The following is a 26,710-nucleotide window of genomic DNA, read 5'->3' as shown; positions in this document are numbered from 1 at the left end:
TCGGATTTGCACGGGACCCCACAGCGCCACTCCGAGGGCCTGGCCAAGAGCACGGAGAGCTTCCGTGTGGACGGATGTTGGGGCAGCATCATTCCATAAGCAAAACGTGGTCTATGATGAGAGCGACTGTCACTCACTTCTGACACCTGCTACCGTGGCGATGAGCCTCACGACGTGCAAAGTGAGAGGACAGCCGTTTGGTCCAGTGGCGAAGGCTCCGAGCTCCCAATGCAAGGGGCCCAGGTTGGATCCCGGGTACGGGAACTAGATGATGCTGTGATAGTGCTGCCCTCAATATGCCAGCAAATTTGGAAAACTCAGCAGTGGTCACAGGACTGGAAAAGGAGGCTTTTCATTCCAATCCCAAAGAAAGTCAATGCCAACGAGTCTTCAAACTATGGCACAATTGCACTCATTTCACATGCTAGCAAGGTTATGCTTAAAATCCTTCAACCTATGCTTCAACAGTTCGTAAACCTAAAACCTCTGGATGTACAAGCAGGATTTAAAAAAGATAGAGGAACCAGAGATCAAATTGGCAACATCCTTTGGATCATAGAAAAAGCAAGGGAATTCCAGAAAAACATCTACTTCTGCTTAACTGACCAAACTAAAGCCTTTGACTGTGTGGATCACAACAAACTGTGGAAAATTCTTCAACAGATGGAAGTACCAGACCACCTTACCTGCCTCCTGAGAAATCTGTATGTAGGTCAAGAAGCAACAGTTAGAACCGGATATAGAACAACAGACTGGTTCCAAATTAGGAAAGGAGTGTGACAATGCTGTGATTGTCACCCTGCTTATTTAACTTATATGCAGAGGACATCAAGAGAAATGCCAGGCTGGATGAAGTTCAAACTGGAATCAAGATGCCGGGAGAAATATCAATAGCCTCAGATATGCAGGTGACACCACCCTTAGGGCAGAAAGTGAAGAGGAACTAAAGAGCCTCTTGATGAAAGTGAGAAAGGAGAGTGAAAAAGTCAGCTTAAAACTCAACATTCAGAAAACAAAGATCATGGCATCTGGTCCCATCACTCCATGGCAAGTAGATAGGGAAAAAATGGAAACAGTGACAGACTTTATTTTGGGGGGCTCCAAAATCACTGTGGACGGTGACTGCAACCATGAAATTAAAAGACACTTGTTGCTTGGAAAAGCTGTGACAAACCTAGACAACATATTGAAAAGCAGAGATAACACTTTGCTGATTCAGGCCTATAGAGTCAGAACTATTGTTTTTCCAGTGCTCATGTACAGATGTGAGAGTTGGACCATAAAGAAGCGCCAAAGAATTGATGCTTTCAAACTGTGGTGCTGAGGAAGACTCTTGAGAGTCCACTGGACTGCAAGGAGATCAAACGAGTTAATCTTAAAGGAAATCAATTCTGAATATTCATTGGAAGGACTGATGAAGCTGAAGCTGAAGCTCAGATACTTTGGCCATCTGATGAGAAGAGCTGACTCATTGGAAAAGGCCCTGGTGCTGGGAAAGATTGAGGGCAGGAGAAGGAGGGGTTGACAGAGGATGAGATGGTTGGCTGGCATCACTGGCTCGATGGACATGAGTTTGAGCAAGGTCCGGGAGATGGCGAAGGATAGGGAAGCTTGGTGTACTGCAGTCCATGGGGTCGCAAAGAGTCAGACATGACTGAGCAAATAAACAACAATGACAAAGGGGAACTAGATCCCGCACCCACAACTACAGATCCTGTGTACCCAAAACAAAGATGGAAGATCCCACATGCCATAACTTAAATAAATAAAAATAAATTATTTAAAAAATCATGCTAAGTGAGAGGCCGGACTCAAAAGGCCACAGGAAGCATTAAGCCATTTCTATGAGAAGTCCAGCAGAGGGCAATTCACAGGGGCAGAAGGGAGATGTGTGGTTCCCTGGGGCTGGGGGTGGGACAATGAGGGATCATAGCTAAAGGGTAGGGGCTCTTTCTGAGGGGATGAAAGTTTCTAACATTGACTGTGGTGAAGTTTGCGTGGATCTGTGAATACACTAAAAACCCTGGCTTGTACACTTTAAAAGGTTGAGTTGTCTGGTATGTGATCATATTCCAATAAATCTGTTTAAAAAAAGAGAGACAGACAAACATCAGACCCCCTTTGTCCAGACTGCAGACCCAAGGCCCCTGAAGGAACAGCCCGGGGCCACTACACCTCAAAGCAGGATGGGCTGAGAGGCCTCAGCCCCAGTGGCCCCCACATGCTCCCCAGTCACAGTGCCGGGCCCCACAGCCCCTGTGACAGAGGTTTCAGGCGCTGGGCAGGCAGGGTGGGCAGCACGGGGGAGCCCTGTGGACTGTGCCCTCAGCCCTGCCATGACCACCTCCCGGCCTTGCTGCAGGGCTGCCGTGAGGAAAGCAGGATACCTGCTGTTTCTGCTGCTCAGGAGACCATGGCCTTCCTCCGCATGACCACTCCTGGCCCTCCTGGAGAGGACAGCCACCCAGCCCTGCTTGCCCCTCTAACCTGAGTTTGGGCTCGGGTGGGCATCTTTCTGATAGAAAGGTGGTGGCAGAGTAGAAGGGTGTGTGCTCATCTGCTCCTGCAAGAACTCCGAAATTACAACTCCCTGCTGAACAACCAGCCGCAGAATGCTGGATCCCACCAAAAAAAGACACCCCATGTCCAAGGGCAAAGGAGAGGCCCCAAAAAGATGACAGGAGGGGCAAAATCACATTTAGAATCAAACCCCATACCCACCAGAGACTCTTGGAGGGCTCGAACAAAACATGTGCACCAAGACCCAGCGACCCCACAGAGACTGAGCCAGACCCGCCTTTGAGTGTTTGAGTGTCTCCTGCAGAGGTATGGGTCAGCAGTGACCTGCTGCAGGGGCTCTGGGTGCAACAGACCTGGGTCACGCAGTGTGTGGCATAAACGCTCTTGGACGAGGTTGTCATTAAACCCACCATAGAGCCACCGAGCAGACGACCCACAAACTGCAGAATAATTATACCAAATAAATTCTTGGACTGTTAAGAAAGTTCTAGGACTCACAACAGATTTCTCAACCTGGGGATCTGGCAAAGGGACTGAGAACTCCCAGGGAATTTTACTTTGGAGGCCAGTGGGATTTAACTACAGAACTTACACAGGACTAGGGAAACAGATGCTTGGAGGGCGCAGACAAAACCTTGTGCACACCAGGGCCCAGGAGAAAGGAGCAGTGACCCCACAAGAGACTGAGCCAGACTTGCCTGTGAGTGTCCAGGAGTCTCCAGCGGAGGCGTGGGTTGGCAGCGGCGGCCGCGGGGTTGGGGGCACTGGTGCGGTAGTGCGTGCACTGGGCCTTTTGACGGAGGTCACCATTATCTTCATTACCTCCACCATGGTGAAGTCTCAGGTCAAACAACAGGGAGGGAACACAGTCCCGCCCAGCAACAGAAAATTGGATGAAAGATCTGCTGAGCATGGCCCCACACATCAGAACAAGACCAAACTACCCCTCAGTCAGTCTCTCCCATCAGGAAGCTCCCATAAGCCTCTTATCCTTATCCATCAGAGGGTGGACAGACTGAAAACCACAATCACAGAAAACTAGCCAATCTGATCACACAGACCACAGTCTTGTCTAATTCAATGAAACTATGAGCCATGCCATGTAGGGCCATCCAAGATGGATGGGTCATGGTGGAGAGTTCTGACAAAACGTGGTCCACTGGAGAAGGGAATGGCAAACCACTTCAGTATTCTTGCCTTGAGAACCCCATGAACAGTATGAGAAGGCATAAAGATAGGACACTGAAAGATGAACTCCCCAGGTCGGTAGGTGCCCAATATGCTACTGGAGATCAGTGAAGAAGTAACTCCAGAGAGAATGAAGAGACGGAACCAAAGCAACAGCACCACCCAGTTGTGGATGTGACTGGTGATGGAAGCAAGGTCCGATGCTGTAAAGAGCAATATTGCATAAGAACCTGGAATGTTAGGTCCATGAATCAAGCTAAATTGGAAGCGGTCAAACAGGAGATGGCAAGAGTGAACATCGACATTCTAGGAATCAGCAAACTAAAATGGACTGGAATTGGTGAATTTAATTCAGATGACCATTATATCTACTACTGCAAGAATCCCTTAGAAGAAATGGAGAATGAGTAGCCATCATAGTCAATGAAAGAGTCTGAAATGCAATACTTGGGTGCAGTCTCAAAAATAACAGAATGATCTCTATTTATTTCCAAGGCAAACCATTCGATATCACAGTAATCTAAGTCTATGCCCCAACCAGTAATGCTGAAGAAGCAAAAGTTGAATGGTTCTATGAAGACCTACAAGACCTTCTAGAATGAACACCAAAAAAAGCTGTCCTTTTCATTATAGGGGACTGGAATGCCAAAGTAGGAAGTCAAGAAACAACTGGAGTAACAGGCAAATTTGGCCTTGGAGTACAAAATGAAGTACTAGGGCAAAGGCTAATAGAGTTTTGCCAAGACAACGTGCTGGTCATAGCAAACACCCTCTCCCAACAACACAAGACAATACTCCACCCATCACCAGATGGTAATACTGAAATCAGATTGATTATATTCTTTGCAGTCAAAGATGGAGAGGCTCTATACAGTCAGCAAAACCAAGACTGGGAGCTGACTGTGGTTCAGCTCATGAACTCCTTATTGCCAAATTCAGACTCAAATTGAAGAAAGTAGGGAAAACCATTAGATCATTAAGGTAGGGCCTAAAACAAATCCCTTATGGTTATACAGTGGAAGTGACAAATAGATTCAAGGGATTATATCTGATAGAGTGCCTGAAGAATGATGGATGGAGGTTTATAACATTGTACAGGAAGCAGGGATCAAGACCACCCCCAAGAAAAAGAAATGCAAAAAGGCAAAATGGTTGTCTGAGAAGGCCTTACAAATAGCTGAGAAAAGAAGAGAAGCTAAAGGCAAAGGAGAAAAGGGAAGCTATACTCAGCTGAATGCAGGATTCCAAAGAATAGCAAGGAGAGATAAGAAAGCCTTCCCCAGTGACCAGTGCAAAGAAATAGAGGAAAACAATAGAATGGGAAACACTAGAGATCTCTTCAAGAAAATTAGAGATACCAAGGGACCATTTCATGGAAAGATGGGCACAATACAGGACAGAAATGGTATGGACCTAACAGAAGAAGAAGATATTAAGAAGAGGTGGCAAGAGTACACAGAACTATACAAAAAAGATCTTCATGACCCGGATAGCCACGATGGTTTGATCACTCACCTAGAGTCAGACATCCTGGAATGTGAAGTCAAGTGGGCCTTAGGAAGCATCACTACCAACAAAGCTAGTGGAAGTGCTGGAATTCCAGCTAAGTTATTTCAAATAATAAAAGGTGATGCTGTGAAAGTGCTGCACTCAACATGCCAGCAAATTTGGAAAACTCAGCAGTGGCCACAGGACTGGAAAAGGTCAGATTTTATTCCAATCCCAAAGAAAGGCAATGCCAAAGAATGTTCAAACTGCTGAACAATTGCACTTATCTCACATGCTAGCAAACAAAGATCAAAATTCTCCAAGCCAGGCTTCAACAGTACGTGAAAAATAAACCTCGAGTTGTTCAAGTTGGATTTAGAAAAGGCAAACGAACCAGACAGGCTGGATGAAACACAAGGTGGAATCAAGATTGCTGGGAGAAATATCAATAACCTCAGATATGCAGATGACACCACCCTTGACAGAAAGCAAAGATTTAAAGAGCCTCTTGATGAAAGTGAAAGAGGAGAATGAAAAAGTTGACTTAAAACTCAACATTCAAAAAACTGAGGTCATGTCATATGGTCCCAATATTCATAGCAAATAGATGGTGAAACAATGGAAACAGTGACAGACTTTATTTTCTTGGGCTCCAAAATCACTGCAGATGGTAACTGCAGCCATGAAATTAAAAGACTCTTGCTCCTTGGAAGAAAAGTTATGAACAACCTAGACAGCATATTAAAAAGCAGAGACATTACTTTACCAACAAAGGTCTGTCTAGTCAAGGCTATGGTTTATCCAGTAGTCAGGTATGGATGTGAGAGTTGGGCTATAAAGAAAACTGAGCACCGAAGAATTGATGCTTTTGAACTGTGGTGTTGGAGAAGACTCTTGAGAGTCCCTTGGACAGCAAGGAGATCCAACCAGTCCATCCTAAAGGAAATCAACTCTGAATATTCACTGAAGACTGATGCTGAAGCTGAAACTCCAATACTTTGGCCACCTGATGTGAAGAACTGACTCATTGGAAAAGACCCTGATGCTGGGAAATATTGAAGGCTGGAGGAGAAGGGGACAGCAGAGGATGAGATGGTTGGATGGCTTCACCGACTCAACGGACATGAGTTTGAGCAAGCTCCAGGAGTTGGTGATGGACAGAGAAGCCTGGCATGCTGCAGTCCATGGGGTTGCAAAGAGTTGGACATGACTGAGTGACTAAACTAAAGTGAACTGCTCTCTGATTGACTCTCAAGTTTCAGCCTGTACCAGAATCCCCTGGTGGGCCTGCTGAAACACAGCCAGACAGGGCCCAGCCCCACAATATCTGAGTCAGCAAATTTGCATTCATAATGACTTCCTTGGAGATGCTGCTGCTGGGGGTACAGGCCCACAGCTTGAGAACCTCTGCCTTAAGCCAAACACCATTGGAATGGCATGTGTTCAATTCTGGCAGGTGAGAGGCGGGCCAGGACTTCAGTTTGCCTCCCAGAGGAAAGGCTCTCTGTTTCCCTATATCACCTGTGAAACTGAATGCAAGATCTGGAGCTACTGCAGCCACTCTGAGCCTCTGTGGGCAAAGCCACCTGAGCAGGAAGCCCACACACAGGGGAAGGCCATTGTGCCCTCCACCTGCTCATCCCAGTCCTTGACCTTTTAAGGGTTAGTGGCATTTGGCTCCAGTCCACCACAGCTCTCGTCCCCAGGGCCTACTCCACATCAGAAGGTGTACTGGCCACACACCCTGAGCAGCCCCCTTCACCTCCTTCAGCTCTCTCACACTGCAACCCCTGCTGTGTCCCTCCAGTGTCATAAGGACATCGTTTTCTTTCCTTTATTATTCAGTTCACTTCAGTTGCTCAGTCATGTCCGACTCTTTGCATCCCCATGGACTACAGCACACCAGGCTTCCCTGTCCATCACCAACTCCTGGAGCTTGCGCAAACTCATATCCATTGAGTCAGAGATGCCATCTCGTTTATTATTACATCCATGTATACTTATAGAAGTTGCCCTTTTCCTAAACATTTACTTGCCTATATAGACACCCATGGAAATCATATAGAATTATTCTGTGTATATACTTTTGTCCAGCTTTTTGTTTTGAAAGAATTTCCAATTTACAGAAAAGCAGCAAACAGTACTGTGGAATTAAAGAGAATAAAGTAGGAGGTGGGACTAGCCTGTAGGGGGCGCTCTCTCATCCACTAAACTAATTAAACTGTTAGTTACTCAGTCGAGTCGGACTCTGTGCCACCCCATGAACTGTAACCAGCCAGGCTCCTCTGCCCATGGGATTTTCCAGGCAAGAACACTGGAGTGGGCTGCCGTTTCCTTTTCCAGGGGATTTTCCCCACCCAGGTATCGAACCCGGGTGTCCTGCATTGCAGGCTGATTCTTTACCATCTGAGCCCCCAGGGATGTAGTTCAGTTATTTAGTCTCTCAGTCGTGTCTGACTCTTTGCAACTCCATGGACTGCAGCATGCCAGGCCTCCCTGTCCATCACCAACTCCCAGAGCTTGCTCAAACTCGTGTCCATCAAATCAGTGATGCCATCCAACCATCTCATCCTCGTCGTCCCCTTCTCCTCCTGCCTTCAATCTTTCCCAGCATCAGGGTCTTTTCAAATGAGTCAGTTCTTCGAATCAGGTGCCCAAAGTATTGGAGTTTCATCTTCAGCTGTCTGGCTCTAGGTGAGTGATCATACCATCGTGATAATCTACATTGTGAAGATCTTCTTTGTATAGTTCTGTGTATTCTTGCCACCTCTTAATATCTTCTTCTGTTAGGTCCATGCCATTTCTGTCCTTTATTGTGCCCATCTTCGCATGAAATGTTCTAATTTTCTTGAAGAGATCTCTAGTCTTTCCCAATTCTATTGTTTTCCTCTATTTCTTTGCACTGATCACTGAGGAAGGCTTTCTTATCTCTCCTTGCTATTCTTTGGAACTCTGCATTCAAATGGGTATATCTTTCCCTTTCTCCTTTGCTTTTCACTTTTCTTCATTTCACAGCTATTTGTAAGGCTTTCTCAGACAGCCATTTTGCTTTTTTGCATTTCATTTTCCTGGAGATGGTCTTCATCCCTGTCTCTTGTACAGTGTCACGAACCTCCATCCATAGTTCTTCAAGGACTCTATCAGATATAATCCCTTGAATCTATTTGTCACTTCCACTGTATAACCGTAAGGGATTTGATTTAGGTTGTACCTGAATGGTCTAGTGATTTTCCCTACTTTCTTCAATTTGAGTCTGAATTTGGCAATAAGGAGTTCATGATCTGAACCACAGTCAGCTCCCAGTCTTGGTTTTGCTGACTGCATAGAGCTCCATCTTTGGCTGCAAAGAATATAATCAATCTGATTTTGGTATTGACCATCTGGTGATGTCCATGTGTAGAGTCTTCTCTTGTGTTGTTGGAAGAGGGTGTTTGCTATGACAAGTGTGTTCTCCTGGCAAAACTCTATTAGCCTTTGCCCTGCTTCACTCAGTACTCCAAGGCCAAATTTGCCTGTTACTCCAGGTGTTTCTTGACTTCCTACTTTTGCATTCCAGTCCCCTATAATGAAAAGGACAGCTTTTTTTGGCGTTCGTTCTAGAAGGTCTTGTAGGTCTTCATAGAACCATTCAACTTTTGCTTCTTCAGCATTACTGGTTGAGGCATAGACTAAGATTACTGTGATATTGAATGGTTTGCCTTGGAAACAAATAGAGATCATTCTGTCATTTCAGAGATTGCATCCAAGTACTGCATTTCAGACTCCTGTTGACTATGATGGCTACTCCATTTCTTCTAAGGGATTCTTGCCCACATTTCAGTAGTAGATATAATGGTCATCTGAGTTAAATTCACCAATTCCAGTCCATTTTAGTTCTCTGATTCCTAAAGTGTCAATGTTCACTCTTGCCATCTCCTGTTTTGACCACTTCCAATTTACCTTGATTCATGGACCTAACAATCCAGGTTCCTATGCAATACTGCTCTTTACAAGCATCCGACCTTGCTTCCATCACCAGTCACCTCCACAACTAGGTGGTGCTGTTGCTTTGGTTCCGTCTCTTCATTCTCTCTGGAGTTACTTCTTCACTGATCTCCAGTAGCATATTGGGCACTTATCGACCTGGGGAGTTCATCTTTCAGTGTCCTATCTTTTTGCCTTCTCATACTGTTCATGGGGTTCTCAAGGCAAGAATACTGAAGTGGTTTGCCATTCCCTTCTCCAGTGGGCCACGTTTTGTCTGAACTCTCCACCATGACCCATCCATCTTGGGTGGCCTTACATGGCATGGCTCATAGTTTCATTGAATTAGACAAGGCTGTGGTCCCTGTGATCAGATTGGTTAGTTTTCTGTGATTGTGGTTTTCAGTCTGTCCACCCTCTGATGGATAAGGATAAGAGGCTTATGGAAGCTTCCTGATGGGAGAGACTGACTGAGGGGGAAACAGTCTTGTTCTGATGTGCAGGGCCATCAGTAAATCAGTAAATCTTTAATCCAATTTTCTGGTGATGGTGGAGCGGTGTTCCCTCCCTGCTATTTACCTGGGGCCAAACTATGGTGGAGATAATGAAGATAATGGTGAACGTGAAAGTGAAGTCGCTTAGTCAATCCAACTCTTGGCGACCCCATGGACTATAAGCCTACCAGGCTCCTCTGTCCATGAGATTTTCCAGGCAAGAACACTGAAGTGGGTTGCCATTTCCATCTCCAGGAGATCTTCCTGACCCAGGGATTGAACCTGTGTCTGCCACATTGTAAGCAGATGCTTTACCATCTGAGCCACCAGGGAACCTCAAAGATAATGGTGACCTCCTTCAAAAGGTCCCCTGCATGTACTGCTACACCCAGTGCCCCCAACCCTGCAGTAGGCCACCACCGACCCACGCCTCTGCTGGAGACTCCCGGACACTCCCAGGCAAGCCTGGGTCGGTCTCTTGTGGTGTTACTTCTCCTTTCTCCTGGGCCCTGGTGTGCTCAAGGTTTGTTTCAGCTCTCTGAGTGTCTCTGTTGGGAATGCGGTTCCATCCTAAACGTGAATTCGCCCCTCCTACCATCTTGCTGGGGCTTCTCCTTTGTCACTGGACATGGGATATCTCCTCAAAGTTGCCCCAGCACCACATAGCTGCTGCTCCAGGTTTGTAGGAAAGGAATATTTGAAAAAAAGTAACTTTATATGTGGACAAGATGTCTAAAATTGAATTGCTATTACAAGGGTTTTTTAAATGAACTTTCAAATCAGTAAAACTTATGTAAAACTAAAACAAGTTTCATATGCTAAAAGGGCTAGGTTTTCTTGAATTGTTGTCTACTTCTCATAAGAAAGTGTGAAAGGTTTTTCCTTACCTTTTAATCATCTGCTTAGAAAACCAAAATTGTGCTTTACCCAAATTATTTCCTGTGCTTCAGGTTGTCTTAATCAGATCTTTGATTACTTAAGAAAATGAAATCATCTTGGTATTAAAAGAGATATATTTTTCTTATAACCATGTCACTCACTCACTCAGTTGTGTCCAACACTGTGTGATCCCATGGAATGTAGCCCACCAGGCTCCTCTGTCCATGGAATTTTTTCAGGTAAGAATACTAGATTGGGTTGACATTTCCTGCTCCAGGGGACCTTCCAGACCCAGAGATCAAATCCATATCTCCTGCATCTTCTGCATTGACAGGTGGATTCTTTACCCCTGAGCCATATGGGAAGCCCTGTGTCTGTTTGAGTGTGTTAGTTGCTCAGCCATGTCCAACTCTTTTTCAACTCCATAGACTGTAGCTTGCCAGGCTCCTCTGTCCATGGAATTCTCTGGGTAAGAATACTAGAGTGGGTAACCATTCCCTTCTCCAGTGGATCTTCCTGACCCAGAGATCAAACCCAGGTCTCCTGCATTACAGGCAGATTCTTTACCATCTGAGCCATCAGGGAAGCCCTAACTTTTTGTATTTGGCTTAGAAATCATTTATCATTACTTTGGTCAAGTAGATAATTAATAATCATTTCTTAGTAGTCCGTGGTCCAGTTTAAGCAAATGTCCAAAGCCTTTTGACAAACTTTCTAAAAGCTGGGTTCTAAATGAAGGCTTTCTCACCTTGAACTAACTCCAGGCTCTTCCAGGAGGTCTTTGAAAAGCTCAAAGGATTTGTCACCTGGTAAAATATTAAACTAATCAGGCTTTTGTTGTTCAGTCCCTCAGTTCAGTTTCAGTTCAGTCACTCAGTCGTGTCTGACTCTTTGCAACTCCATGGACTGCAGCATGCCAGGCCTCCCTGTCCATCACCAACTCCCAGAGCTTGCTCAAACTCGTGTCCATCAAATTGGTGATGTCATCCAAACATCTCATCCTCAGTCGTCCCCTTCTCGTCCTGCCTTCAATTTTTCCCAGCATCAGGGTCTTTTCAAATGAGTCAGTTCTTCTCATCAGGTGCCCAAAGGATTGGAGTTTCAGCTTCAGCATCCATCCTTCCAATGAATATTCAGGACTGATTTCACTTAGGATGGACTGGTTGGATCTCCTTGCAATCCAAGGGACTTTCAAGAGTCTTCTCCAACACCATAGTTTAAAAGCATCAGTTCTTCAGTGCTCAGCTTTCTTTATGGTAAAGCTCTCACATCCATACATGACTACTGGAAAACCCATAGCCTTGACTAGATGGACCTTTGTTGGCAAAGTAATGTCTCTGCTTTTTAATACGCTGCCTAGGTTGTTCACAACTTCTCTTCCAAGGAGCAAGCATCTTTTAATTTCATGGCTGCAGTTACCATCTGCAGTGATTTTGGAGCCCAAGAAAATAAAGTCTGTCATTGTTTCCATTGTTTCACCATCTGCTTGCCATGAAGTAATGGGACCAGATGCCATGACTTAGTTTTCTGAATGTTGAGCTTTAAGCCAACTTTTCCACTCTCCTCTTTTACTTTCATTAAGAGGCTCCTCAGTTCTTCTTCACTTCTGCCATAAGGGTGGTATCATCTGCATATCTGAGGTTATTGATATTTCTTCCGGCAATCTTGATTCCACCTTGTGCTTCCTCCAGCCCAGCGTTTCTCATGATGTACTCTGCATGTAAGTTAAATAAGCAGGGTGACAATATACAGCCTTGAGGTACTCCTTTCCCAATTTGGAACCAGTCTGTTGTTCCATATCCAGTTCTAACTGTTGCTTCTTGACCTGCATATAGATTTCTCAGTGTCTACGCTGAGAGCTTTGTACTTTCCTCTTCTTTAATAAATCCTATTCGTTTGCTACAGTGAATGTTTCATGTTCATGGATTCCATTCTTTGGCTCCGTGAACAAGAACTTGGATTCCCGTCTCATCTTTGTTAAGCAAGTTTTCTTGGTTTTGTGGTTAAGCAAACCTGCTTTCTTGAATAATCATTAACTTACAGGAGTATTCCATATTCTTGGTGACTCATAAGCTTGCAATGCACGTCAGAGTGAGGATGGGATCTTAGTTTTCCCACTAGGAACTGAACTGTCACCCCCTACTGTGGAAGCCAGGAGTCTTAACTACTGGACCACTAGGGAAGCCCCCATCCTTTGAACATGGTGAAAAGAGTTCCTTCCTCATTATCTTGTGCATGACTGGTATTATTTCTCGCATTTGAGTGTTTTCCATAGATTCCAGTTCTCCTTAACTTTCTGGAATACAATAATTGCTGTTTTTAAATAGCTCGATAACAGCAATTCCTGGGTTCACCCATAAGTCTATTTCTATTATCTGTTGTTTTGGTTTTTTTTTTTTTTTTGCCATTTTTGGTCTCGTGTCCTGGTATAGCTGTTAATTTTTTATTTTATGCTGGACATTTTGCTTGAGTAAGACTGAAGTCTCTGGAAGATATCACCTTCCTTACAGCATTCTGGATCTTTGTCAATCTGAGAGTGTAAATTGGCATCAAGCGAGTGTAGATTGAATTTGCATTGCTTTCCCTCCGAGGCTGAGCATTGTCTATCAGGCTGTGGTTCAGTCGCTCAGTATTTTCTGACGCTCAGCACGCTAGTCTTCCCTGTCCTTCACTATCTACTGGCGTTTGCTCAAACTCATGTCCATTGAGCTGGTGATGCCCTATCTCATCCTCTGGTTAAGGGAATCTTATTTTCTTTGCCCTGAACCCACTTTCTGTCAGTCTGTTCATCTCTGTTCCAGCTGTAGGATAATCTGCATATTAAGGAATTTAATCTTTGGTGCAGCAAACTTTCCCCTAGTTTTCCTCGTTTGACGTGCACACGTATGACCTTTGGAGTCACTGCAGTGACCTAACTGGACTTTCTATTCCCCAAACCTATAACCAGTTGAGAGTCTTCTGAGGCCATCTCCTGCCTCCCTTGGAAGGAAGCCCCAGTCCTTGCACCCGGCCCACCTGGACCCAGATCCGCTCACGCCCCGGACGCTCTCCCCTCTATTCCCTTCCTTCCTCCTCAGGCGGCCATAGCCCTCGAGGCCTGTGTGGGCAGAGCCCCCATCCAACGTGAGCTCGCGCTACCCGTGAGGTGGGCGCCCCAGCGTCTACCCCTGGGCACTCTTCACGGGACACGGGAGAATGAAGGCTTCTCACTGCGTCACCACCGAGCCCCCGGCTTGCACTCGAAAAACGCTCCTTGACTGAATGGACTGAGGCTTTTGTACCCTATCCAGGTCCTTCCCACTAAAAAGTTAGCTTTTTAAAGAAGCCCCCCCACCCCATCCTCTCGCGCCCCGCCCCTCAGGAGGACAGCGCAGGCGCACTGGGGCCGCGCGCGGAAACCTGGGAGCCGCCCGGGGCTGGGCGGCCTAGGGCGCGGGCCCAACGGCCAACGCGGCCGCGCGGGAACTCGCGCGCCAGGCCCCGCCCGCGGTTTGAACCTGAGGCCCCGCCCCCGCCCCCGGCCAATCAGCGGGCGGGGCGGCCGGCTCCACGGCGACCCTTTGTGGGCGCTGCGTGGCCCCGCCCCTGGCCCCGCCCCTCCCGGCAGCTCCTCCCTCGGCGGCGGCGCGGGTTGCGCGGGCGGCGCAGTCGCTGGCGGACAGGTAAGCGTTCCGGCGTTTCCCGGGCCTTTGTGCGGCTGCTGGGCCTCGGCGGACTCGGTCGTAGGCGGGGACCCTAAACGCTTGGAGGGGTCCTTGGAGGGCTGTCCCGGACGGGAGACCCGGGAGGCTGAGGGTGACCCGGGGGGTGCCCGAGGCGTCGGGCTCGGGGGGAACCTGGGGGCCGGAGGCACGTCGGAGAAGGGGCGTGGCCGTTGAGACCGACGTCCCCCGCCGGTTCTCTCGCCGAGTGACCGGCCTCCTGGGGCTCCCTTGCTGCTCCCGCGGCCTGAACTTGGGCTGTCCCGCTCCATTTCATTCCACAGGAACGTCTCCTTAGCTTTAACTTAACTGGGGAGTCTTTTAAGGAGGAGAAACCCCTGACGTGGTTTCTCCACGTCCCCGGGCTCGCCGCGGGGAATCCCCCACGCTGTCTTCTTGCCTTGGACTTGGAAGAGGTCAGTGCAGGCCCTCATCTCCCCAGCTCCCACAATGACCCTCCAGGAAGACCTGTAGGGACCCTGACCCTGTTTGTAGCCCTGACCACAGTGCCCCGAAGCCGCTGCCCCTCTGTCACTCATCTGTTCTTCCTTCTGTTCTTCCACCCACTTATCCATTCATCCTTTTATCTCCCCACCCATCCGTTTCTAGGTTTCCTTCCTAATCTGCATTTCTTTTAGAGCCAGCAGTGGGTGATAGGTGTTCGCAGTGGAATGCTTAGATTTCATCATAGATCTTTTTAGCAGGACGCGGGTTTTGCAATACTGTCCTGCCTTCCAGAAATGGCCCAGGCTGAGGCTCCTTTTTCTGGAACCCCCGAAGTCAGGGCTGCCTCCCTGTAGTGGGCTGCGTGCCTGTGAGTGTTCAGTTTGAGTTCCTTTCCTTTGTGTCTCAGCTTTAATTGCTTTGAAAAGGAACCCTGAGGATGTTTTGCAGTGGTTTCCCTCTGCTGTACAGCAGAAGACCCAGCTTCTCTAAGAGCTGGTCAGGGGAGTGATGCCAGCCTTGGGTGGCCTGAAGCCACACTTGTCTGCTTCCCCGCAGCCTGGCCTCAGCTGCCCCGTCCAGTAGACACTGACGTCAGGGAGGGGAGCAGGGCGTGGGGGGAGGAGGGCTCCCAGACCTTGTGTCCACTGGGTTGCCTGAGCTGCCCCATCCTGCCTTGGTCGCCGGGCTAGGAAAAGTACCAGACTCGCTTCCAGAGGCAAGCCTGCCCTACGATTTCAAAAGCTGATTGTCCCCAAAGCAGGATGACCAGGAAGAGCATCCGCCAGGTAACTGCTGGGAGAGGCTGTGGTCCAAATAGCAGGTTTCCCTCTGCTGGAAACTCACCCTGTTTCCTCTTCGGGGGCCCTGTGTGGCTGGCACAGGACAACCTCACAGAGTTAACCGTTCTGTTGAAAAGAGCCAGGAAAGATACTGTCCTCTTACAAAGTTAAATATTGTATGAACTTCCTACGTACAGTTGCTCTTTATTTTCAAGTTCCACCATGTTTTATAATTAAAATTGAAATTCAGAATGAAAAAAACATTTACGACTTTCTTTTGAGAGAGAGAGAAGACGGCAGCTTTTATCTTGGGAAAAGGCTGGAAGTTTCCCTCAAGCTTGCTATTAGAACATATTCAGAGGCAGAGAAAGCTTGTGTATTTTATTCCAAGTAACGAAAGTTACTTGAGGGAGTTCCCTGGCAGTCAGGTGGTTAAGACTCCATGCTTTCACTGCCAGGGGCCCGGGTTCGAGCCCTGGTGGGGAACTAAGATCCCACAGGTCCCCTGATGCTGCCCCCCTCAAAAAAAGATACTTGCAATCGACTTTTTAGTGCTGGCTTATGAAAACTCCAGAGAGGCAGTAGTGGAGGGTGACCCTACCACACCAGCTCAGAGGCAGCACTCTTAAGACTTTGTCTCGCCTGCTGCATCTTTGGTGAGTATTTCAAAGCCAGTCTGATAGTGAGACAGCACTGGGACTGTTGTTGATTTGCCGTAAATACCTGAGGCTCACACGGGTGAGTGCTCGCCCAGGGCTGAGGGCCATGGTGACCGTCTCTTCCTGGCCCTCCTCCTCTGAGTCAGCAGTCTGCATCTCCCACCGGCTCTCAGTGGGGGCCACAGTGTGAGCTGCTAGGGCACAGGGACCTGGCTGTGCCTGGCAGGGTGACCCAGCGGGTGGGCGCGGCACCCCCTGGCCCCACCGCCACCCGGAACTCGAGGCCTGTTCCTCCCTCTCGTTTTCCTCTGGTGGAGCGCTGGTCCGGAGGAGGCCTGAGGGCCGTGCTGTAGAGTGGGGATGGGGGTGCCTCTGGCAGGTGGCTGCCCGGGGAGGTTGGGGGGTTTTGGGTGGGTGGCACATGAAGACTGGGGCCTCGGGGTTTAACCAGCTCCGTCGCAAGACCTTCCCACCGATTGCAGAGGTGGGTAATGCCCCACATATTTTTGCTCAGCACTTACCGGTGAGTCAGGCTCTGCAGTTAGGACAGCCTGGGAGGCTGGGGCCTTGTGTCCCCCTGTGTTAGGAGTTCAGCGCCCTCTGACCACAGTCTGGGCTGAGCAGGGGCTCCGCTAGGCAGGCCGGGGGTCTGCGTCCCCTCCTCTGCCCCGGCATCTGTCAGGGTCCCTCAGGACCGTCCTCTGTTCAGACTTGATCACAAACACAGATGTCTGAGGAGGGGACCCTCGCAGGCCACCTTCTGGGGTCACCCTGACCCCACCCTCTGACACAGCCTCAGGGATAGGGCACTGTCCAAGGGCTGCTCCCTTCCGTAGTAGTCTGCCAACATCTTCCTGGGTTGAGCGAAACACAAATTAACAGTTGCTTAGGCTTTGGAGTGTTTGAAAGGAGTAATTTAGGCCAGCTCTGTCCTGGCACGCCCATCGGGGTGCACGGAGGCAGTAGCTGGTGGTTTAGGTTTATCCTGGTAGCCGCCGCATCACCCTGTTTACTGACGCACTTTTGTTTCTGATGAAGGTGTAATTAGTGCAGTCACACAGATGTTAGCTGTGCAGTTCAGTGAATTCCGACAAATGCCTCCTCTCTGACCAGTGCTCCCACCTGAAGGGGCTGTGTTCCCGCCATCACAGGGAGTTCCTGCCACTCCCAACTCCTCAATGGCAACAGCTTGGGTTCCCTCTCCTCTTCTGCGAGTTCATGCGCACCGAGAGCACAGTTCCTGTGTCTCTGTCCTTGCCTCGCTCCTCAGCGGGTGTCTCAGTCCACCGAGGACTATCCTTGCGTCCGTCTGTGGAGTTTTCTTACTGCATAGTACCCTGTCCTCGGGTACAGCACACTTCACCCAGTCACTAGCTCACTTGGAACTTTACGGGACATTCCATCCGCTGGCGGGGCGGGGGGTTGCGGGGGAGTGTTCTGGCTGCTGCAGGGAGCGTCGGTGAGGCATGGGGGACTCAGCAGCCGCTGTGACGGCAGCACGGGGGAGATGCCGAGGGGGCAGGGGCTCTCCTTCCTTGGGGGCAGCTTGGCAGGATCCCAGCTGCTGCTCCCGCGATGCGCCAAGTCAGTGCTGGAGCTGGTGGCGCCTCATCTGCCCCCCGGAAGGCCGGGGACATGAACCCTGGAGAGACCAGCAGGACCATCGGGGTGTTCTATGTTGTGACAAACACGTGGCTGTCAGAAGTGGCGGTAAAGTGCCGAGTAACTGGGAAGGCGTGACGAGCGTGGAAAGGAGGGCGTGCCGAGAGGCGGATGCGCCCAGGAGAACGTGCCCTGGAAACTCCAGGAAGACGGCCTGACGACTGGTTGCCAAGCATCTTTGCCCCGTGCTTCGGCTTCTCCCCTATCACCCCCAGGGACCACAGACGAGAACCGGGCCCCACGCAATGAGCGCAGTGCTGTCTTCCGAGCCGCAGCGGGGCTGCCCCCAGCACACCGGGCTGGGCAGGGGTGAGGGCAGCAGCAGCGTGGGGGTGCTTCCCGGGGGGTGCTGGGGGCCGGATGACTGGCCAGCGTGCTGGCCGTGGGCACGTCCTGCGCAGCTTTCTCCAGCTGGTCCTCTGTGGGGAGTGAGACTGAAAACCAGGAAGCCTGGGCTACTGACAGAGCCTGGGCTGGGGAGGGCGGCGGTCGTCGGGCGTCCTGGGCAGTCTGACAGAAACCTGCTGTCCGCCCGTCGGGTGGTGGGAGCGGGCTGTGTCCCGGGCTGCTTCCCGTGGCGGCGGCTGAGTGTCCTCGCTGTGTGTTCGGTCTTGGCGGACAGCGGGAAGGCTGCCCTCTGGCCTCTCCTGCTGGTGCTGCCCCCGTGCTGAGGGCACCGAGCTGTCGCCTCCCTGAATTTAGTGCCTGGAGTGGGGGGCTCCTCCGGGTCGTGAATTCAAGGGCTGGCCATTCTGAGGACCCCTTGAGGAAAGGGAGGTGGTATCTGAGGTGCCCTGTGAAGCCTCCTGGCTGTGGTCTCGGACCCATCCCCGCTGGCCCAAGTGGCTGCTGACCTGCCCTAGACCTGAGCTGCAAGGGGCCTGTAGGAGGGTGGCCCAACTTCCTCTGCTGCTGAAGTTGAGCTTACTTGTGTTATTTGAGGGAGTTTTGTTTAGGCTCTAAATTACCTTTTTTTTTTTTCTGTCCAGGCTGTGCAGCTTGCAGGAGATTAGTTCCCCAGCCAGGGATGGGACCTGGGCCCTCAGCAGTGAGAGCTGAGAGTTCTAAGCCCTGGACACACACCGGGAAATCCCCGGGGACCTAGGTTAAGTCAGTGGTCATGCAGAGTCAGGATTTGTGATTAGCTGGAAAGACGCTCCAGGTGATTCGTTACCACAGAGAGAGGAACCCTTGACACTCGAGTGTTTTTCCCGAACACAGGGTGTCTCTTTATCAGTTCAGTTCAGTTCAGTCGCTCAGTCGTGTCCGACTCTTTGAGACCCCATGAACCGCAGCACGCCAGGCCTCCCTGTCCATCACCAACTACCAGAGTCTACCCAAACCCATGTCCATTGAGTCGGTGAAGCCATCCAACCATCTCATCCTCTGTTGTCCCCTTCTCCTCCTGCCCTCAATCTTTCCCAGCATCAGGGTCTTTTCAAATGAGTCAGCTCTTCACATCAGGTGGCCAAAGTATTGGAGTTTCAGCTTCAACATCAGTCCTTCCAATGAACACCCAGGACTGATGTGCTTTAGGATGGACTGGTTGGATCTCCTTGCAATCTAAGGGACTCTCAAGAGTCTTCTCCGACACCACAGTTCAAAAGCATCAATTCTTCGGCGCTCAGCTTTCTTTATAGTCCAGCTCTCACATCCATACATGACCACTGGAAAAACCATAGCTGACTAGACGGACCTTTGTGGACAAAGTAATGTCTCTGCTTTTTAATATGCTGTCTAGGTTAGTCATAACTTTTCTTTCCAAGGAGTAAGCGTCTTTTAGTTTCATGGCTGCAGTCACAATCTGCAGTGATTTTAGAGCCCCCAAAATAAAGTCAGCCACTGTTTCCCCAACTGTTTGCCGTGAAGTGATAGGACCGGATATCGTGTGACATAATTTATATTAACTCTCAGTATGCTCAGAAATCTTAAGCCCGTGACTTTTACACAAGTAACTGGGGAGGAAAGACTGTAAAAGTTGAATTTGTAGCCAAGACAAAACACTTGAATCCTTTATCACTGGAAGTCACTGAGATACTTCTTCTGGGTTCTGGTGGTGAGCCGAAGCTGTTGATGAGCGGGCCTGTGCAGGCTGCCGTGATGGGCTTGGCTTCCGGATCGTCCCGATGAGTTAGACCTGTTTGCTGTTCTGGGGAAGCATCTTGTGAGGGATGTGCTGTGGTCACTTCGTTTTTGTAGGGGTTTTTTGGCTGTGCTGGGTCTTTGTTGCAGCAGTCGGGGTCTTTGATCTTCCTTGTGGCATGTGAGATCTAGTCAAGGCATGCAGGGTCTAGTTCCCTGACTGGGGATCAAACTTGAGCCCCCTGCACGCGGAGCTCAGGGTCCCAGCCACTGGGCCACCAGGGAGGTCCTGGGCGCTTAGTTTTTGCCCTTTCTGTTTTGGAGTGGTTGCAGGTCCACAGGAAGTTGTAGAGAAGTGTCCTGGAGGGGCCTCCTTGCCTCCCTGCCTCCTGGTGTCTGCGTCCGCGTGCGCTGCCTGGCCCGGCAGCCCCTGCAGGAAACTGGCCTCTGAGCAGCCTCAGCGCTGGTGGGGTCGTGCGTGCGTGTGTCTGAGTGCCGTGTGCCCACGTGTGGTTCTGAGCAGTCGGGGCTCATGCAGCACCTCCAAGGTCCCTATGTGAGCTGTCCTGGCCCCAGGGAGCCCCCTCTGAGTGGTAGGATCCTTATGGAGGGGGCCAGCCCTGGGCCGCCTGAGATGAGCTTTCTTGTGCCACGTGACCCCCTCGAGGCCCATCCGAGTCCCCACCGCTGGGCGGTCCTCCTCTGCGTGGTGGCATCTGAGCGGTAGTGCCCGCTCCCTGAAGGGCTTGCTCCCCAGCTTGGGGTTGTCATGAGTGGAGTTGCTGTGAACATTCTTGCGTGTGTTTTCACATGAACGTTGGCTTTCATTTCTCTGGGATAAGTACCCAAGAAGTCACATACTTTTAAAAAAGTTCTTTAAATGTTAAATACAGAGGAGGTGAGAGCTGTGATATTGAAAGGAGACTCGGAGGACAGGGGACCTTTGTGCTTAAGGTGGGGCTGATGGCAAGGGCCGCCTTAACTCTGAATGGATAACTCAGGTGGATTTCTTGAAATAAAAATGTTGAGTTACTTTATGAACTTGAGAGAGGGTTTGTACATTACAGCTTCACTTTGTTCCTGGAAGGAGGGACCCTACAGGGGGCTTGTGGGAAAACATGGGCCCTGGGTGCTTTCTGCTCCAGCTTTAACGTCCCCTGGGGTCTCCTAACTTAGAGCCTTTTCAGAAGGGCAGCTTCCTTGTTTTTCTGCCTCTGAGAGCAGAGGTGCAGCAGGTTGGCTGTGTCCGGTCAGCCTCGGTCCAGGTGAGGCCCAAGAACCAGCATTTTCATCCAGTGGTGCGGTGTGGTGTCCACTCAGAGCCATAGACTGCTCCAGCCCCTGGTGGACCCCGCCCCAGCCCTGGGCCTTCCAGATGCTGAGGACAGAAGGAGGAGCGGGTGCAGCGCAGTGCGTCTGCTCCGTCCACGCCTTACCCCCCACCCCGCTGATACGCGTTACCCCCGAGGTCCAGAATCGGCGGGACCCCTGCAACGGGCTCTGCAGCGTCTCTTGTCTCCACAGGGCAAGATGTTCGCGCGCGGGCTGAAGAGGAAGTGCGCGGAGGAGGAGGCGCCCGCCGACCCCCTGCAGCGCCAGTCGCTCCTGGACATGTCGCTGGTCAAGCTGCAGCTGTGCCACATGCTGGCGGAGCCCAACCTGTGCCGCTCGGTCCTCATCGCCAACACGGTCAGGCAGATCCAGGGGGAGATGACCCAGGACGGGAGCTGGCGCCCGCCCGGGCCCCAGACCCCGGGGCGGGCGCCGCGTGACCGCCTGGTGTCCACGGAGCTTCTGTGCCGCTCGGCTCGGGCGGGGCCACCCCCGGCCCCCGGCCCCGCAGACCTGGCCTCTGCGCTGCAGGCGGCCCCGGCAGCACAGGCTCCCGGAGTTGTGCCAGGAGGCCCCTGGGACAGGGCCGGCCCCGGAGAAAGCCGAGGGGGCTTCCCCAGGTCTCTCGATCAGGTGTTTGAGACGCTGGAGAACCACGGCCCTGGCGCCGTGGAGGAGCTGTTTTCCGATGTGGACGCCTCCTACTACGACCTGGACGCCGTGCTGACCGGCATGGTGGGCGGCGCCAAGTCGGGCCCGGAGGGGCTGGAGTCCTTCGCCTCCGCGGCCGCCCCACCCCCTGGCGCTGGCTGCAAGGCGGACCTGGGCGAGCTGGACCACGTGGTGGAGATCCTGGTGGAGACCTGAGCGGCGGCGGCGCGGTGCGTCTCTGAGACTCACGGAAACAGCCGGTGTGCGAGGTTGTGGGTGCCGGGGGCCCACCTCTGTGATCGGGAGAGCCCCCGGAGCAGCGTCCGGCAGCCCCGCCCTCCCAGGGCCGGCGGCTTTCCCGCGGGCGGTCGTGCCGCCCTGGGCCCTGACCGGTGCCCTGAGACAGCCCCGCCAGAGGATGCCAGCCGCATCCGGCCTCATCCAACTTCAGATGGGTGAATTTTCTAAAATTAAGTTTTATATGTTTGAGGCAATATTTTGTCTTAAGATACATTTTTTAACTTTTTATACTTTGATCACTAGATTTTTTTTAGCTATTTTCTTAAAAGTATATTTTTTCTATAAACATGGTCTGCTGCTACATTAGAAACTTAGAGCCTAAACAGTTGCAGTCGGTGTATTTCATTTTTTTAAGGTTTAAAGAACACTGTTCTTTTTACAAGGAGCATCACTGCCTTGAGTCTGCAGTGTCCACGCGTTGTGATTTCCACTCTGGACTTGGGTGTGAGCCTTGCCTGTAGGCCCTGCTGCGGTCCGAGCGAGGTCCGGGTCAGAGGCCTTGCACGTGATGCCTTTACCAGATCTGCTGCATAACCATGTGTCTGTTGGACTGCAGTGTGGGTTCTGAAGGGTTTATTCACCAGATCTGCCTCGTGACCACGAGTCTGTTGGACTGCGGTGTGGGTTCTGAAGGGTTTTATTTATGCCTGTTTATGTGTAAGTGTCTTCGGGGCTGAAAGTCAGGTGCGCTCTGCCTGGAGACCACTTGTACCCGAGGTCTCGGGTGGTGCCTCCGAGGGTCTGCGTCTAGGGACCCCTCCTGCACAGGTTTCCCAGCACAGCCAAGCTTCCTCCTACAGTTGCTGTCCTCCAACACCCCTGCCTGGCCGGCTGCTGGACCCCCACACACTGGGCCCACGCACGCAGAGGCTGCTGTGAGCCGCCATGTTTGGGGAGGGCGTCTGTGCACCACTGCGTTGGAGGGTGTTCACATATGCTCCTTTAAACCGGTGCTGGGACAGAATCTTAAGCTTGAACTTAAGTCTAGGACTGAAGGAGTCTGGACATGTCATTACTGTGGCTCCTCCGTCTTGAGGGTCGTTGACGGTGGGCTGGGCTGTGTGTCCTGTGCCCGGGCACCCAGACCGCCCACAGCGTTTAGATCTTTATCACTGGTTTACAAGTGAGTCTGTTCACTCCCCACTCCACCCCACGTTTCCCACTTCTCGTGCTTTTTCTTCCTCCTCCAGCCCTTACCCAAGAAGACTTGTTTGCTTAGTATCAGCGATTACACCTCATTTTATTAAAGAGTTATCTAACAGAGTGGAGTGTGTTGTCAGTTACCTGTCAGACGGCATCCTGCGGTGGACTCCTGCCTCGCTCAGCCCGCTGATCCAGCGGGGCCTGTGGGGCGGGCGGGCAGGGGCAGCTCCCGCCCCGGCTTCTGTGGCAGGTGGCAGGTGGGGACAGCCCTCGGGGGTTGAGGTCGGGAAGCTGCGGGTGAGACGTGGGCTGTGGCTCTGGACGTCCGAGGGCTGCTCCCTCCAGATTTTGAAAGTACTCCCTTGTGGAAAGTAGCTGACGTGGGTGTTTGTAAGCACATCTGACGCGGTACTTTGTCCTGGTGGCGGTTCTGTCTTTGGAACACGCGCTCCGTGTCAGGGCGGCTGCAGTGTTTGTCCGGCAGCCTCCGCGGTGACTTGGGCTTTGGCTCTAGGGTCCCTGTCTGTGGATGTGACTGAGCCCCCAGTCTCCTTTCTGCTCCTGCCAGCGGCCCACTCGCATTTCGGGAGCCTGCTCAGGGTGCTGATGGCCCAGTGGTCCTGGGTAGGCTGAGATGGGGCCCGCCTGGACACCGATTCCCCTGGAAGTGTCAGGTTCCCCAGGAAGAAACTGGTTAGTTGCTGGTGATGGATTTGAATGGAGGTGCAGGACTAGGGATGGGAAGGGTGAAGCTTTAAGTTCCTGTGTGCACCTGTTCATAAACTCTGCAAAAAAGGTGTGTTGGCTGCAATCCTAAGGCTTTTGCCTTCACCCCACCACCTCATGACCCTCTCCCCCAGGCCAGGCTGGTTCTGGGCTCCAGATAAGGAAGCTGGGTTTTCGGGGAGAGATGCTCAGTGCGTGTTTGCAGCTGCGGAGAGGAGAGATTCCTGAGGGGCCCAGCCCTGAGGGCGGTTCACACCAATGGCTAGTCTTTAACATTGAAAGAAGCTTCTGAACCGTCCATAGTAAGCATACACTGGGTTATCTTTAAGGACAGTAAGTGATAGGAGACTATCATCACATGAGAAGGTGACTCAAAAGTTCACAGGGAACGCAGGGTAAAGTGTTGAGGTGTGTCAGGCAGTGATTAATCTCAGTTCCTTTCCTTGCATTTGTGAATTTCGAGGCACGCACCGATTTCCTTGCCTCCCTCAGGTTTTGACGCTGTGTTTTCACTGTCATCTGGTTTTGCAACAAACGTTATCACGTGTCATCCTGGCTGTTGCTTCCCGTCACATGTGGCTGGCTCCCAGGCTGGCAGACTCTGGCACTGGGTCCTCGGGCACCTCTTGGCCTCTCTCTCTGGTCACTCTGCACACTTTTTCCAGCGTGGAGGCGTCAGGGAAGCCAGCCTCCTCCTCACACGATGGCCGAGGTCTCTGCAGGGCTGTGTGTCCGAACCCAGCTCCGTGAGGCTGATGGAGACTTGGCAGGAACCCCAGGGTGCTGGTCAGAGCGGTCTTCTCAGTTTTACAGAAGGGAGCTGGGAGTCCCTTCACTCGCCACTGGGGTGAGGAGAGCTGCTGTGGGCCTCTTCCACTGCCTAGGTATTCTTTATAACCTCAACCCTGTTTATTTCTATTTATTTTCAAATTTGGGGAAAGGAATAGCAACCTGCTCCAGTATTCTTGCCTGGAAAATTCCATGGACAGAGGAGCCTGGGGGGCTACATACAGTCCATGGGGTCACAAAGAGTCAGACACGACTGAGCGACTAACACCTTCGCTTTCATCTTTAAAGGTTTTATAGCAGCTTTATTTAAGCCCTGGTTTGGTAGCTGGTTGGGCTTGCTCTGGTCCGCGTGAGAGCGCTGGCCGCCCACCCCCTGTGCCTCCCAGTCGGGTGACCGGGCGGCACTTCCCCACGAGCCAGCCGGTCTCTCCCAGCTCAGGAAGCCCCCTCCTCATGTGGGTGGATGTGAGGGTGCAGAATCGGGGCCAAACTGGACGTCCGACTAGACAGGGAGTGGAGGCAGGGGCCAGCCTCTGGTGAAGGAGCAGAGCGTGGAGGGGGGCGGGGGAACAGAGATCAGAGTCCGGACGCCAGTGAGAAGCTGCCTGAGGCCTGGCTGGACCCTGGGCCAGCGGGGCAGGGAGGGCCGCCATGAGAACGGGAACATGGCAGTGTCTGAGTTTGAGTCTGGATGTGAGGCAGGAGACATTCCCTGTGGGTGGGAACGCCAAGACAAGACAAGAATAGCAGGGCAACTAAGGGAGGAGGCGGGGCCCCACCCAGACCACACGCTGCTTCTTCTCCCGTCCTGGAGACCTCCCCGACCACGTGCAGAAAAGGCTTCTTGGAGGCCAAAGGGGAGTCACGTCAAGGATGTTCTACCTAGACGCCCTTTCAGTAAAATCCACCTTGGCTGAGATGCGTGCGTGCACACAGGAGGATCCTGAGATGCAGGGGAAGTGGGCTGGGAGCCAGGCACGCCGAGGTGACTGGCCGAACGAAGAAATGCCACGGGAGTGACTGGAGCTGCCACAGGGGCGACCCAGGGGCTGTCCCTCTGAGTCTGCCCCGCGCCTGCCTATCCACGTCCGGCACTGCCTTTTCCCTCTTAGTAGATGCTTCACTTGCTTCACTGCATCCACCTTTGTGGGAACTCTCCTGTAAGGCCAGGGCTGGGCCCTTGTTACCACCGTCTAGTGACCAGGATCTGGTGCTCTCACCAGCGGGACCCAGCCTCCGCCTCTGGGAGCCCAGGCCCCACTTCATACTGCTGCAGGCCACGGGCACCAAGATTGGGGGCGGGGGAGGCAGGACGGCACATGTCGGGTTCTCAAGTCTTTAACCGAAGGTCGGGACGTGATGGCACAGCCCAGGCCATCTCTGCTGGCGGGGTCCTGGGAGACCCCAGATGGATAGTCCCCTCCCTGTGATGGAAGCAGCATGGCAGAAAGCTGTTTCCAGACTCCCACGTACCAGCTGGAAAAAAGGAGATGCAGGTTTCTCAAACACCCAGGCCCCCAGAATCAGTCACCCCTAGATAAGCCTCAGATCTACAGGCAGGTGGTCTGTAGAGTGGCTGAGGGTGCTGAGGTGTGGGTGACAACCCCACCCTTCTGCCGTGTGATGTGTGACAAGTGAGACCTGCTGGTCACCGTGTCCCCACTGGGCCTCTGCTGGGGTCTGACACCCGCGTCCATGGAGCTGGCGTCTGAGGCCGCCCTGGCTGTGGTCTCCCTGCCTCGAGAGCGGCCTTGGGGGCACACGGACGCTGGGGTAACTGTGCCTGCCGGCCCCGCTGGCCTTCCCTCCCCAGGCCTCCCCGAGGGCGGGCGGGGCTGCCGCTCAGGGTCCAGCACGGGTGCCCACAGAGCCGGCGATTTAGCAAGAACACAGCTTGTCCAGGCTGT

At 51.8% G+C, this 26,710-nt stretch overlaps 1 protein-coding gene across 1 annotated transcript; it reads left to right on the top strand.

Annotated features, from left to right (window-relative positions):
* Positions 1-160: 160 nt before the first annotated feature.
* CDCA4 (cell division cycle associated 4) lies at positions 161-23,408 on the top strand. Its single transcript, XM_061159135.1, has 5 exons — positions 161-181; positions 13,610-13,677; positions 13,894-14,194; positions 14,518-14,649; positions 21,387-23,408. The coding sequence occupies exons 1-5, from the start codon at positions 161-163 to the stop codon at positions 22,059-22,061; spliced, it is 1,197 nt and encodes a 398-aa protein (XP_061015118.1). The 3' UTR covers positions 22,062-23,408.
* Positions 23,409-26,710: the final 3,302 nt, after the last annotated feature.

The sequence above is a fragment of the Dama dama genome, chromosome 13 (genome assembly GCF_033118175.1).
Source record: "Dama dama isolate Ldn47 chromosome 13, ASM3311817v1, whole genome shotgun sequence".
NCBI lineage: Eukaryota > Metazoa > Chordata > Mammalia > Artiodactyla > Cervidae > Dama > Dama dama.
Note: the sequence above shows the minus strand (reverse complement) of the source record. Positions and strands in the feature narration are given on the sequence as shown.

Excerpts from the sequence above, each read along its gene's own strand:
- CDCA4 (XM_061159135.1), top strand. The coding sequence starts at position 161 with ATGAGCCTCACGACGTGCAAA. Across the intron at positions 182-13,609 it reads TGAGCCTCACGACGTGCAAA|GCGGCCATAGCCCTCGAGGC; the intron begins GTGAGAGGACAG and ends CTTCCTCCTCAG. Across the intron at positions 14,650-21,386 it reads TTGCCTTGGACTTGGAAGAG|GGCAAGATGTTCGCGCGCGG; the intron begins GTCAGTGCAGGC and ends TTGTCTCCACAG.